Source organism: Fringilla coelebs (assembly GCF_963513975.1).
Source record: "Fringilla coelebs genome assembly, chromosome: 3".
Taxonomy (NCBI): Eukaryota; Metazoa; Chordata; class Aves; order Passeriformes; family Fringillidae; genus Fringilla; species Fringilla coelebs.
The window spans coordinates 53,852,189-53,867,326 of NC_140030.1; the positions used below are offsets into that span (position 1 = coordinate 53,852,189).

Below are 15,138 nucleotides of genomic sequence, written 5' to 3' on the forward strand. Positions count from 1 at the left end.
ATTGTAATTGGCAGGCAGGATCTGATTAATACAAAAGATGTAGAGACTATCAGCTACTGCAAGTACAGGCTTCCCACTGAGAAAAAAACCCCAAAAACCAAAAAGAAGCACAAAATCCTGCCATAAAACCCAGCATGTGCTGGATTTCCACACTTCTGGGAAGACAATGGAAAAAGATTGCCTCTCTCCAAGGTATTATGGGAATTAGTACACAGCTAATAGGATACTCAGATCAGACTAGAAAGGGACTGCAAAAGAGGAACCAGTTTGAAGAACTGCTTGTGGTTCCACTGATTTCCTATCTGGCAATAACTTACAAGCTACAAGAAACAAAGCCCCTCTCTTCTAGCCTATCCTTGGCACCTCTGCAGCCAGCATCAAAGGAAATTGGATAACTATTTCCCCATTTCAGTCAGTGTACAAAGCCCATTCACTATACATCAGCTGAGCCTGAGCAGTGAAACAACTTGACAAGACAAGCTGAAGCAATATGTGTCAAAGAGATTGAATTCCAGTTTCATATTAGTACAGAAGAAGACAGTGCATGATTATTGCTTGGAGCGTGTGGTTGTTTAGGGGATAATGGTAGCACCTTAACACTGAGCAGTAATGGAAATTGTCTGTCTTGTTCTCATTCTTTCTGAGACAGTCACTTGTGATATGTCTTGTTACACTGCCAGGTCATTTCTCTCCTCAGGGTCCTAAAATATCACCTGTCCAAGTTGACAATACACCTCTCCAATGATGGCATTATGCTTTGTCCCTTGCTAAATAGCTAGATACTCACTTTACCAAGGATGAAAAGTCACACATTACTTGCAGAAATTAAAATATTAGAGGCTGGACACTATATTAGAGCTCTGCCTCCCAATGCTGCCTCTCTGCAAGGATGCTCAGACCTCAGTATCAAGACATCTCTGTGTGCCCAGGGCCATGTCCTCCTTTATGCTCTTGTTTATCATAAAGGGGACTACTAATGTTATTAAATTCAAAGTAATTGACTGAATTATTAAATTTTCAAACAGCAAAATGTATATACAACGACTTTCATCTGTTTTAAATGCCATCATGTTCACCAAGAGGAATTTGTATTAAAGAAGCTGCAGTGCTTCCAGTACCAGCAACTGTTCTGTAGACAAATCAGCAAACCCTGCTCCAAAAGACAGACCTTTAGTACCAGAGACAAAAGAGTTTCTTCATGAGTTGTCAGTTCTATATTTAACCCCCACTACAAATCCACATCAGATGCAGTAAGGCATAGCATGAAACACAGAAAGAAGGATGCTTAGAATAACAGTAGGATATTTAAAGGCAGATTTTGTACAATTCAAGGTTGAAAAAACAGATTGCAAATACTATGTAAGTTTTATTGTGTTTTGGTTTTTTGGTTTTTTTTTTGTTACTATTGTTCTTTACTGCAATTGCTGCATATTTGTTTCCTAGCCTGTGTTATGGTGTAGACAGGCAGAAAGAAGCCTGCCCATCATACCTGAGCACTTAACACAGATCTACCAGAACAGAATGGCTGCTCTTCAAAGATGGATAAAACACACATTGGCACATGTGTCTATGGAGAAAATAAAGTGCCCAAGTGTTTTAGGACAACAAAAGGCATAACAGGAGCATCTCATATTTTCTAGTTTAAGTCTGTCCACAAGGCAGACTTCCAGAATGCCCTGTAAGATTATGGTTTCCACAGAACCTATGGGATGCAGTAGACCAGCTGAAGCCTCACCCGTGGGCCCACAGCATATCTATTTCTAACAGATCTTTAAATCACCTGGAGCTATCACAGAAATTATTGTACAGACTTAGAATTCCCACCTTAAACTTGCAAATCCTTTCTTAAACACAGAGACAGTAAGCTGATTTGTGAAAGCAATATTGAAGAGCGATAGCACTTTTTTCCCCACTGTGGGATCAGATCAAATTAACACAGGAGAAAAAACCCAACATTTGTGAACTGCCTAAATTTAATGCACATGACAACTAGTAAATTCAGGACTAAATAATTCAAAGAAAGGCATAAACATCAAGTTTATTGATTTCTACTCAATTGTGTTGTTGTATGCATTTTTTCTCATTGCATAAAGTATGTGTATATGCTCTGAATATGCCCCTCAGTTAAGTGACTATGAAAAATGTCTACCACCTTAACTTGTCTTTCAAACACATGTTCCCCACCTTTTCCAAGTACTGCTAGGCAAGTTAAGCCACATCTAAAAAACTTTTTACTTGTTTCTTTTCTGTAGAGGTTCTTATAATATATTCATCATGATATGAACTGCAAACTTACAAGCATATTATGCCATATGAATAATTCTACAACATATTATTTGTTTCCTCATCCACTGTTTAGGCAGAAGCATCCATATTTCCTTTAAACATTTAAATTCTGTTTCAAGACTGAAGGGAAGGAATAGCTGGGGCTGAAGGGGGAAGTATGGTCGTGTTAAAAAGGAACAAGAAAAACCAAACATGAAACGCAGAGCATCAGAAAAAGAAAACTTGGTAATGGCAACCTAAGAAGTCATCGAGGTGAAGTGGCAGACACACACAGAAAAAAAGAACATGCTCAACTTGCATGATCCTTAATTATGGCTATTCAGCTGATAACAGACAGGGGCTAAGGCAGAAAAAAAACCAAAACAACAACTTCAGGAATAACTTGACCTCTACTGATTTCAATACATCATGTTTGTTGTGTTCTTCCCACACTCCCCATCCACCCCTTATTATATCAAGTCAACAGCAAAAGTCAACTCTGCATGGACAGACAAAGAGTTCTTGGTCACACTAATATAGACACTCTTGCTCTTGTCTGAATACAGACACTACATCAGTGATAAAGCTTATCACTGAATGGATAAAAATTTCACCCCTTACATATGAGCTTTATTGTATGACTCATTACAAATTATTTAGCCTTCAGACAGATAAATTCAAGATCTCATTTCAGCTAGCACAAAAGTAAGAAAAGTGCTTGCTCAGAAAAGAAATAAAAATCATGTAAGGTAAATAAATTTGAGAAAAATTGCTGGGAAAACATTCATAGTCAACCCTGCACTCCAAATAGCAATGAGACACCAAAGTGAACTTATTTGTCAAAGGTGATGCCAAAGGCCATAAACAGAGTGCAGGTTTCTTGAATTGCAGTTCTGCACTGTCTTCAAAGGTCACTACTTTAAGGAAACATGGTACAACTCAACTGGATTATTTATTTGTAATCATCTAAGCTACCACAGGTTGTGAACTGTGAATAGAGCACATCTTATTCCCAGTGGGTGATCATGCTCTGACATTTCAGCCTAATTGTTAGAGTTCATTTTGCAGACAAAAGAAGGTACACTGTCAAATATATTTTCTCCAGTCCCTATCAATGAGCACAATTTCTCTAAAACAAAGGTAATAAACTGCAAAATATGTACTTATGGTACTGTAAGAGTATCTGAAATGTTTAATTATCTGAATGATAATTTAGCATGTTTTCTTTTCCAAGGGTAATGAAATAGCTTTTAGCAATTAATGACCTGAAAAACAAAATGCATAAAATAAAATAGTTTTCAAAGGTAACCTGAAATGAAAAATAATAGTATACAAAGGAATAAAAGACTTAAGCAGTTGATTTGGAGATGTGAAACAAAGAAAATAAATTTCAACCCCCCAAGGAATTACTGCCTAAATCATGTCTGTATCTGTAAACTCAATGTTAATTCTGCTCACATCACATATAAACAACAAGATTTTGTTTCCAGATTTCAACGTTCTGCCAGATTTTTTTTATTTTGGTTTTCTAATCCTCCTGAAACCAAACTCTTGACAATGCCATACCTTTAATTCCATAAAACAGGATGCTACACAGATTTGGAGAGGGGTTGGAGAGATGGGGATAAAAGACTTGGGTCAGAAGAAAATTAATTTGGTCAAGATTACACCTTCAGAAGCTTCAAAACATTCTCCAATGCTAAGAAAAGAGTGAGAAATTTTGCTGTGGTTTGCAAGCCAAGGACTACAGGACCTCTTCTAGTTCCAGTGCCTAAGTCTCAGCCCTAATGGTCCATGACTCTCAGATCTCTTTTCCCTCTCTGCACATGTAGCCTACTTTGTTTTTATTGCACTGCAAATGTTGTACTTGAAACATAGATAAGATTCAGCCAATTCAAACCACTGTAAATTAGAACCCAAGTCTTTTTTCAAGTGGCTTTTTTTTTCTACCGGTTTCATAATATTATGTAATTTGTCAACTTTATCATAGCTATATTTTCTTTATAAATTACATGGAACTGCTCCTGATAGGGCACAAAGAGAAGTATTTCTTCAATTAATCCATAAAACCAGTTTTAGATATAAAAGCCAGTTCTTCTCCATTTGAGTTGATTTTATTCTGGTTTCTTAATCAAAATGCCTTATATCAAATTAAATTAGAGAAAAACAATATCAGCTTTATTAACCAAATCCGTAATTAAATTTTTTAAAAATCAAGTTATTCTGACAAGAGCATTCTATAAATCTGTTGACTGTCTCTAATTATATTACTTCCTTAATTCTTCATTAATCAGGCTTGGTATTGGCTGTTCCATTATTCTATTCAGAATTAAAGTCAAGATGACAAGCTTTTAATTAGGTGAACATGAGCCTTCAGTATTTTTAATGTTTGTTTTTCAAGAGATCTGTAGCTTCCTAGGACTGATCCAGATGTCTATTTGAAAAGAGCAAACAAAATCAGGTAGCATTAAGAACCTTGACAAGTCATTTTTAGGTTTCTGGACCTACTGATCACCTGAGGTGTAACTTGACATCAATTGCTGCTTAATGTGCTCCTCAACTCGTTGCTAAAATGGAGGCTATTTCATTATCATTCCATACAAAAGCATCACATGGTCCATTCTCCCTCTCAGCACCAGCAGGAGGATTTACTGAGAAATAAAGTGAAGAGAGTGAAATTCACTCAGTTCTGCTTCATGATGTCTAGGTTCAAATTAGGTAAAAATAATTATGCTGCTCACTATTAAAATGAAACGAAGTTTAAAAAACCAAAAAAGCAAACAAGAAGTAAATAAAAATCAAATATTCCTCTAGCAGAAGAAAGCCCAAAGAATTGCTGCCTGCAAGAACCAGGGCTTTTGGGAAGAATGACATGGTATCTCTTTGTAATGGCTTTGGAGAGAGGGAGGAGAGGAAAAATATTGAATACATTTGGTAAATCTCATCAACATCCCCTGCCACAGCACAGGCTGCTGGTACTGCTTTCCTCTTCCACCCTTCCAGACTGCTACTCACAGCCCTCCATATCTAATCCACATTTCTCTGCCAGAAGTGCCAAAATTACTGAAAATTAGTATGCTTCCAAAACATTTTAGTGCTGCAATGATCAGAGCAACTTAAAAAAACCTTATTAAAATTTTCCCTGATTAATTTTTAATAGACTGATAAATGAAAATACAATAAAAGCCAGTCTCATAAAAGTTTGTTTTATCTACATACTTATCAACTCTCAAACACTATAAAATTAATATTGTATTCCTGAACAGTTGAGAGACCTTAATTATGAAACGAAACTGAAGCATCAAACACACTAATCAATCATGCTAAAAAAAAATAAATTATTATTTCAGCTGAAATTAAAAGTAGAAGTTACAGTTCAAAAAAAGAGCTGCAGTCTTCTAAAAGGGAAAGATTATCTTAACCTGCAGCCATGTTTTTAAGAATCCGACACAGACCAAAAATCTGTTAACATCAGTTCCCCAGCTTTGCAGAAGCTCTAATCAGGCTGTGAGTTATCTGGCCTGGGTGCACCCACAGCACTTTCAAGTGCTGCAGTATGAATTATTGCCCACATCCATTCTTTTACAGCTGGAATGGGCACTGTGGATTAATGCACTGCAATATATTTTCTTGCCACAGACAGTGCTCCTCTCGGAAGTGTGATCTATTGACTAGTTACATGCACTTTGGATAAATCACGGCTGTCTCCGCGCCATGGCAGGCTCTGCTCTGGGAAAAGCCACCAAACAAACCAAGGTGAGGCAAGAGATGGAGAAATCACTTGAGAGACAGGGGAGCTCTGTGTGGTGATGGTAGCCGCTCCCTTTCCTCCCCCTGCCTCTGCCACACAGTGAAGGGGTATGCTGACCTCGTGTCCTTCACCAAAAAGAGGCAGTAGCTTTAGCCAAAGTCTTTGCACCAAACCCTTGACTGACCGCTGTGTCAAGTGCCAATGACCACTACCATGTCTCGCTGTAGGTTACTCATCCCTCCCTGCCCACTGCTAGAGACTTCAAAAAGAAGGCAGCAGAGGCCACTGCAAACAACAGAGGCTCTGAAATGTGGGTGGCCATGCTAGAGGAGTCCACCTACCCAGGTCTCCTGTATTAACTCTAAGTGAAGACCACCAGTGTGATTTACTGAATATGGTACTATACTATAAAAAAGTAGCCATGAACAAAATTCTTCCCAAAAATGAACATGAGACAATTCAGGAAGCCCATGCCTTTTGAAACATGGCACTCACAATGTTGCAGAAAGAAAGTTTCCAGTTACTACAGAGGGAACTTGCAGCTGCAAGTACCATATAAATGATACTAAGCAGGGCTGAATACAGCAAACAAAAAAAAGTTGAAAACTAATTTAGGGGAGCTCAGTGTCTGAACTTGCAGTTTACTGCCAATTCAACTGAGTCATCAGCATTGCACTCCTTTGAAAAAGATGATACCGTGCTTAATTTACACAATCTGACAAGAACTTGGCTGGGCAGTCTGCCTGGTCTCTTGCTAGGTAAGTCAGATGCGCTACAGTCCTTTCTTATGGATATAAGCATCATTAGGATTCTATATGTGGTATGGGTATCTCAGCATGGCACACAGCACAATAAGCAGAGCATGGTTGCTGGTGCCAGATGATGGTCCAAATCAGATGGCTCTTCTACAGGAAGCCTTCTCAATAGCAACTCTAGTATTCAGTCTTAATGGGATTATGATGAAGTTCCTCAGTCCAGACTGTGTCCATTGTTTAAATATAACCCTGCTCCACCTCCCCAGATACAACCCACTTGGTAAACCTATATGGAACAAGACTGGTGCATTTGGAATCTGATAGCAAGATCTTAAATGGCTCCAATTGCTACCTGGCCAAAAGCCCAGAAACAGTCACGAGTGCCAAACACATTTGTAAAAACAACAGCAACTTATAAATATTGGTGTAATGAGGGCTCTTCTGGAACGACAAATGTAAAATAATTTTTAAAATATCATATTAATTTAGTTTCAAGTTGTTCATCTTTAGTTTATCTTTAAAATGCATTCAAACCATAACAACAAAAATATGAGCAATAAAAACATGTAATTTAAGCACTCAAAATGTATTCACATTGTCCTTGAAGCTATAGTCTCAGTCCATAATAATACCTACTTTGAGAGAAATAAGATAAAAGTTCTGCTTGAAACACGAACACAACTGCTTTTCTGTAAAGGTCAAAAATTCTCTCTGTTACCACTAAAAAAAAAAAGGTTGAAAATTACACACTTATCTGTATTTTTGTTAGCTTTTAAAGCTTTAACCAATTGCAGTTGCACTACTGCAAGGGACACTAATGAAGAGCACAGCTTATGGGTTCAGTGCTGTATATTGCAGGAGTCTCCCATGATGTTGACTCTAGCCAATTTTATAAAGACATTGCCTCATATACCAATATCCTAAATACTCTTGTACAGTGCACTGCAAAGCCTACAAAACCAGATCCTCACCCTGAACCCTCTGCCTTGGCTCCGCAAGAGTAAAAGGCAACAAACACTGAGTGAAGTAGCACTGTGCACGTCCCACATCAGCACATCCAGATTCTATACTGCAATGTCCCTCTCACTCCACTCATTTCAAAAATAATTTACAATTTTTATGTAACCACAACAATATTTTAGTTCTCCAGATGGCCGCACAGGGTCACTTTCTCAAAGGCAACCTCTCTGGGGTCCCTCTGTTATAAATCCTAAGACAATGATCAAAAGCCTTTGAGCTTCCTTTTGTTTTTCAATATTTTTCCACGCTTTGCTTTTTTTTGTTTGAGGAGAACTCAGCAGTATCCTGCACTCTGTGTATATTGTTTTTGAAATGAATACATGTAGAAACTGTACACAAACATTCTGCACTGGAAAGGCAGCAGAAAGCAGCCCAGCTCCTAAGCCTTCAATTGCAGGTGTTCGTGTGCCAGAACTGCACCACTGAACCAGCATCTCCTGCTCTAGTGCCTTGAGGCTGACTGTTACCAATAGCAGGTCTCTGTGATGGATAAAGATTTTGAACAATGAAATAACAACAACAACAACAAAAACAATAATAATAATAAAAATTATAATAATATTAATAATAGTATCATTGAAAAATATTTTTTCTCTTCTCAGCTCTGCTAGAGCTATAAAGCTTCCCCCCTGTCCCTACCCATTTCATTATAAAGACCAAAAAAATGAAAACACACAGCACTATTTTCTCCAACTGTTTTACAATTCTTCATGTTTTTCTGAAAAATTGCACCTTGTGCTGAACTTCAGTAAAGTAGGAGCAAGCAATTCCACTGTGTACATATATTAAGCTCTGGACAGGCTGAACTATTGACCTCCTTTGCCACCAAAATATCAGTTAATCATAAAACTGAGCTGTGAGCTGTTACTCAGAAGCAGCAGCCAACATTAAGAGAACAACTTCTAATTTAGAGCTGAAAAAGCAGGCTAAGTGGACAATCTTAGATTATCACGTATTTCCTACACCCTGCCCCTCTCCCCTACCCTCTCAAGGGAGGAAAGGCAATAACAACCCAGGGGATACATTGGGAAAGACAGCACACCCCAGAGCCACAGAAAACAGCCTTAAGGATTACTTCTGGTTAAAGTGTTACTCTCTGCCTTTTGTTTTGGTGTTAGAATCCTGGAGAAGTGAATAATCTGAGCAATGACCCCGGGCAAGAGGCAAAGTCAGAATGAAATAAAGGTCAGGTGCCCTGTGAGGACCAAGGGGGAGGCAGTACTCTTCAGCATCAGCAGCTGACAACAAAATGCCTTGGTCATACCATCATGGGTGGTGCTTAGAAGAGGAAATAACAAAGGACACACCTGGCTCTTACAGAGGGTAATACAAGAAAATAGTGTTTTGCTTCAGATGATTCAGGCTTCAGCCATTAAAAAACACTCAGTGGTTTCATATATTTGATTGCTCAGCACTATCTTTAATCACAGACTGATAAAACAACACATCTAACAAAATGCTTTACCTTCAGTACAGGAAAGATTACCTGAGAAATGCTGGGTAGACAAACAGGCTGTCAGAGGACTTAACTAGTGGAAGAATTATCCCTTCATTAAAGAACAATTTTGTTTAGCATTAGTGGAAACATTTAGTAAATGAGTCACCAGACACTAGTTTTGCTATGAGGAAGACAGAAAATGATCTAAATACCTAATAATAAAAGTGCACGTATGACAACGAGGTAAGTATGATCATCACTCAAATCACTAAGGAGTAGAATACATCTCCAGCAAAGCAGAGGACAACTGATCAATAATATGTTATTAAGAAATAGCATGAAATTATAAATACTGAATGAATTATGAGGAGAAGGTATTTTAAACTTCATTTGAAAACAATGCTGATAATTGCTTAAGCATTAAACAGAGAGCAGAATAATAGCCTATTCTCACGATTTTTTCAGTGAGTTTGCTGTTGCTGCTTGGAATGTAAACTTTAATCCTTACAATCTCATCAGATCAACATTCACTAATGCACACTTTTTAATCTGTATAGAGAGCAGTGAAACTTCATGTTAAAAATTCATTTATTTTCCACCATTCCATCTGATACTGAGCAGATAATCAATTATAACTTGTTTCAGAATTTGAACTAATGTGTGTAAAACTTGCGGAAAGAAAAAATTGACAAAGAGCATTGACAGAAAAGAGAGTATCTGTCTGAAAAATAAGTGAGCTTGTCAGAAATGAGAATTAGGAATAATTGAAGAAACTCCAGAAAGAAGATATTGCTGCAGAGATGTCATCTAATACAGCACACTAAATCACCTGCCAGTCACTGGTACAGTACCAGCAACAGCAGATACTGCAGGATGAGATATTCCATTATTACCTTTGCCTTTTCTTATAAATCTTCTCTTTGGAAGAGACTAGTTTTGATGCTTATAATTTGCCTTTTAAAAGCAAAATATATACAAGAAAAAAAAAATCATATTGACGGGGACCTGGAGTTATCTATCAGAAGCCCTGGGTGAACACTGCAGAAAAGGAAGGTCTGCCTCATTTTCCAGACAGGTGAGGAGGCAGCAAGGAGTTCAATCTGGTTCTGTCCCTGATTCATCCCTGATGATGTGCACAATATTTCAGTCTTCACAAACCCTTGCGACACACCTTCTTCTAGCTGAAACTAGCTAGTAGTAACAATTATTTGCCTTCAATTTAATGAAATAGGAAGAATCAGTCTCACTACAAGGTAAACAGCTTAAAATTTTATTACTAAAATTATGCATGCTGTCTCAGAAATTCAGAATTTTCTTCTCAAGTATTTTTTTTATCGGCTTAATTTCATAGTGGATTAAATTGAGTTGAATTTTTTTCTCAAGCCGGACTAGATTTTAAAGCCTTACATGTGAGTGTTATGTTAAAAAAAAATGAAAAATAAAACCACACCCACAATAACATGATTTCCCCTATGAGGTTTCTAAAAATATGTCACATAATTACTTTCTCTCCCACAAAAAATCTTTACTCTGTCACAACCTGGGTAAATTAAATTACTTTTTTTTCAGGTGCTATGAAAACAACCTGAACATTTCAATTTGCTAGTCTCGGCTCAGCCTCTTTAAAACAGAAGCAGTTTTCCAATTCCTACCTTTTCAGACAAATGCCTAAGCCAATTCTGTGCAATAAACCAATACTTTAACCTTACTTAGATCTCAAAGACCGACACCTTAACTGAGATAGACACACAGATCTTTCTACTTCACTGGAAAGACAGACTAAATTATAAATACAATCACAAACTCCAAAAGGTGCCTTCAGCTAGGTCTTACTCCAGCTTCATGTATCAGCTTCTGACAGTACTGTGAGCAACTTTAAAAAAGATTCTCTAATTTTCTGGAATTCATACCCACTGACCAGTCTGCTAGAATTTCTGGCTTCTGGTCCAGACCCTGACACTGTTCCTTAAGTAAACAAAGTGAGTGTTCATCCATCAGAGATCTGTCTTCAACTTGTGAAAAAAACTATTTATATTTCTGATTCACATATGCATATATATACATGACACACGGAAACCTGAGACTCCAGCTTGTCCTTCTGATTGCTTTAATGAAATTGTGCATAGATGGTTATCAGTACTCTTTGCCAAATCAAATACTGTGCCAACTTTAAAATACTGTCAGGCCCTAGAAGTCCTGAGACTAGGAGGGAAAACCCCACAATTCAATTTATGCTTATTTTCCCAACAGTCTGAGATTCAGATCTATAATTTTTCTCCCCTGAAACTATGAGACATAGGTATTATCTTTTTTCTTGTGAAAGCTGAGATTAAAATAATTTTAAGTAGCTTTAGAAGGAACAGCATATAACACAAGTTGGCAGTGTTTAATCTTCTTGGTGCTGGCCAAGGGGCCACTCTGAGAAACTGCAGGGTTCAGCAGCACATGATTTTGCTAATAGAAGTCAAAAATGGAGAAAACAGTCTATCTGTATTTTCAATTTTATTCTACAACTTACAGAATCATAGAATATCCTGAGTTGGAAGGGTCCCACAATAATCTGGTCCCACTCCCAGTCCTGCACAGGAGAGCCCCAAGAGCCACCACAAGCCTGAGAGTGTTGTCCAAACACTTCTTGAACTCTGGCAGGCTTGCTGCCGTGACCACTTCCCTGGGGAGCAGTCATAGCTAGAGATTTTAGTATTTGTACTTTAGTTCTTGGAGATTCTGTCAGGCCGTATGTAACTGCTTGGGAAAAGACAAATTATGCAGAAGTACGCTACTTTTTTTTTTTTCCCACAATTCTGTTTCTTAAACATATCCTTTTTTCCCATGCAATTTGTTTTATGTGCAATTTTACTTAAAATGTAATTGAAAATATGAAGGTGAAGAAACAAGGAGATCAGAAAACATTTTGCTTCCCGTTCCCTACGTGATGAGAAGCAAAATGTTTTCTTAGATTTCTAACTTCTCGCTTTCTAATCTACCCTCCAAGGATTAGCAACCTAGAACAATGACCAGGCAAAGTAGAGGACAGAGCAAATCCTTACTGGTGATCCTGTGGGTGTGAAGGGAATCCTTAAATCCTGCTACAAGTTAATTGGAGCCAACAGGCCTGCCAACCAATTCAACCATAAAGTAAACAGTTTTGGGTTTTTTGGTAATTTTTCCAGAGCAACACTCACCAGCACACTTGGTCCTGGTGATGAGTGGTGGTCCTGGCTGCCCCGTGCCACCTTCGCCCGGGCGGGTGAGCAGGACCCGGATCTCGTATTCGGTGTCAGGGTCCAGGTGCCAGAGCTTGTATGTCGGCGCGTTGACAGCGTGGGTCTCGGTCCAAGTGCCAGATGTCATCCTGTACTCCACTTCTTTCAGGATAATGGGGCCATCCCCAATGATGGAGTTGGCATTCAGCTGGATGAGCAAGTACGTGGGCCCAACGCCCAGCAGCTGCGGGGGTGCTATTGGCCGAGGAGGCTCTGCAAGGGAGACAAAAAATAAGGCAGCAATCAAATAAAAGCTGGAAAACACACTAAGAGGAGAGCTCTCTACGCAGGAAGTTGTCAGAGATTGGTCAGCAAAGATTCCAAACCACAGAAACAAATTCAAACTGATGTCAGTGAAGAAGAGCTGAGGAGAATTTCAGCTGATGGAAGCGAGTGGTACACTACTGGCATCTGCTCAATGTTGTATTTTCCTTTTAAAAATCTCAGCTAAGGCCACAAAATCCTGTCTGATTTATATTGCTGCTGCTTGAGATTTTTTTCTGAAAAAAACTATGCTCATTAATATAATTTACTATACCAATAACTTGAAATTTTCTTTTATTGACTGAAGCCACATTTGCACTTTCTTTATAGAAAGAGCTGCAAGAGATGATACACTACCCCTGCACAGAATATTCTTAAAAATTAGTATCACTGCAGTTAATCTGAAACTCACTGGATGCAGTTAGGGAAAAGGATACAGATGCCTATTACAGGCATTCAGAAAACTCAGAACTGAGCAAAGCTGCCAGGAAAATGACAAAATAAAGACATATAGCAACGACATATAATATTTTATTCTTTAGTAAGTTACTACTGATTTCAAAACTTGAACAATAGGATGTGTGCTGCCTTTTGTCACCCCCTCTTCTCATCAGCTTCTACCTGCCTACATATTTCAATGCAGCTGCAAAGTCAAAATGGCAATGACAGATCAAACAGAAAGAGGTTGTGGTTGTCCTCCCTACCCTGAGAAATGTTAACATAGAAAGATTGCCTCAGCATGATTTATTTTAAGAAGCAATCCCAAGCAACAAGTATTTTTCTAATAAAATGAATTCACTGATAAACACGGAAGGTTCATTTTCATTCCAGATGGCTCATATTTCAGCTAATTTGTTTCAGTTAATTAGGCAACAATGCTAAATTCAGTGCACACAGGGGTTTCACATAGCAGTGATGCAGAACTAACAAATCAGCAACTCTGAGCAGGTAGAGGAGATCTCATGGCCAGTACATTAAAAATAACTTTTAACCCCAGACCACAAGATTTTCCTAGCAGGGGACTCTTACATTCTACAAAACAGAAGTAAGACACAGATGCATTGCATGTATTCTGCCTCCCAGGGATGGTGCCACCAGTGTCAATGACAGAACACTTGGTGAGGAGTGGTGGACCTCCTCTGACATCCCATCCTCCCTGCATGATGAAGTTCAGCCCCTGGTTCTGCCTGCTTCCCTTCCAGGTATCACAGCTTGCTCCAAGCAGTATATTTACCAGTTCTATAAGCAACCAAGTTTCCCAGATTTTGGCACATATCTTGAGGACCTTTTTCTAAATTAGCTGCTTCTCAAACCACTCAGTATGGAGACCAGGGAGTCTGTAGCCATACCATAGTGGCTGTAATGGGATTTGATTTTTTCCTCCCAGAGTGAAAGGTGAGTGCTCCAAGGTGTTTCCATTTCTGCCTCAGGATATATAAAACTATAAAAAGTACCTCAATTAATTATTAACCTTTTACCCTTCTTTGGCAATATATGTGCTTATGAATTAATTTAGATCCCTACCTGCATCAAAGATCAGAAATGCAACTGGCCATAATGAGGGCAGTTTATTTGCTGTGGAGCTAACATATTAAATGTCCAACTAATGTATTCTAAGGTCAGTGTATATTGCAGCAGAAAACATCATCATTGATGAGCATGATGCACATCCAACTCCAAGTTATAAACTTCTAAAACATATGGCTATGTTTAGAAGTATACACTTTGATTAAGAGCTGGATTATCACAAATAAAACCTCACATTAATGAGGGCATTGCCTATTAAGTTTTTATGTTAAGAAGTAAAGCACATTCTTATATTAGCATACGCATTTTGTTTTTAAGCTCTTGAGGCCAAGGAGACTTATTTATAAAGTCTCTCCCAGTTCCAATAAATTATGCATGAATTTTAATCAGTTAGCAAATGAACAAGTAATTGTTCTGCAGCATTATTAATATTCTTCATAATATAATATACTATCAGAACCAGAGGTGAGGTGCAAGCAGAAATCCCAAAAGTACACTAAGTATCAACTGAAGCATGCAATCCCAATATACCAGGATAAACTTTTCTGATGTTACCCAATTAGCTTTCTATTAATTATTCCCATTCATTATTCTATAACCACATCTCCAATTATAATTTGAAATCACAATTTCCTTTTGTATATACAGCAACCTGAAACTTTTACAGTTTAAAAATTGCCATTGATAACTAAAAAAGATGGAACAAAGCCATTGTTAATGTTTTGGTTGCCATTCCCATATAAAATACCACACATATCAATAATACTTTTCTTTCAGTGAGTTTTAAAACATAATTTAAATCCTTGAAGGAAGTATATGTTGCTGGCTTTTTTTACCCCAGCAATCTGGGTC

The 15,138-nt window shown here is 38.0% G+C and overlaps 1 protein-coding gene across 2 annotated transcripts in view; it reads right to left on the minus strand.

Annotated features, from left to right (window-relative positions):
• Positions 1-15,138, minus strand: part of PTPRK (protein tyrosine phosphatase receptor type K) — a 374,688-nt gene that overhangs the window by 144,831 nt on the left and 214,719 nt on the right. For both annotated transcript variants that reach the window (XM_084201677.1, XM_084201678.1), the window contains exon 7: positions 12,415-12,708. In XM_084201677.1, the coding sequence (XP_084057803.1) occupies positions 12,415-12,708 (294 nt within the window). The remainder of the gene's footprint in view (positions 1-12,414; positions 12,709-15,138) is intronic.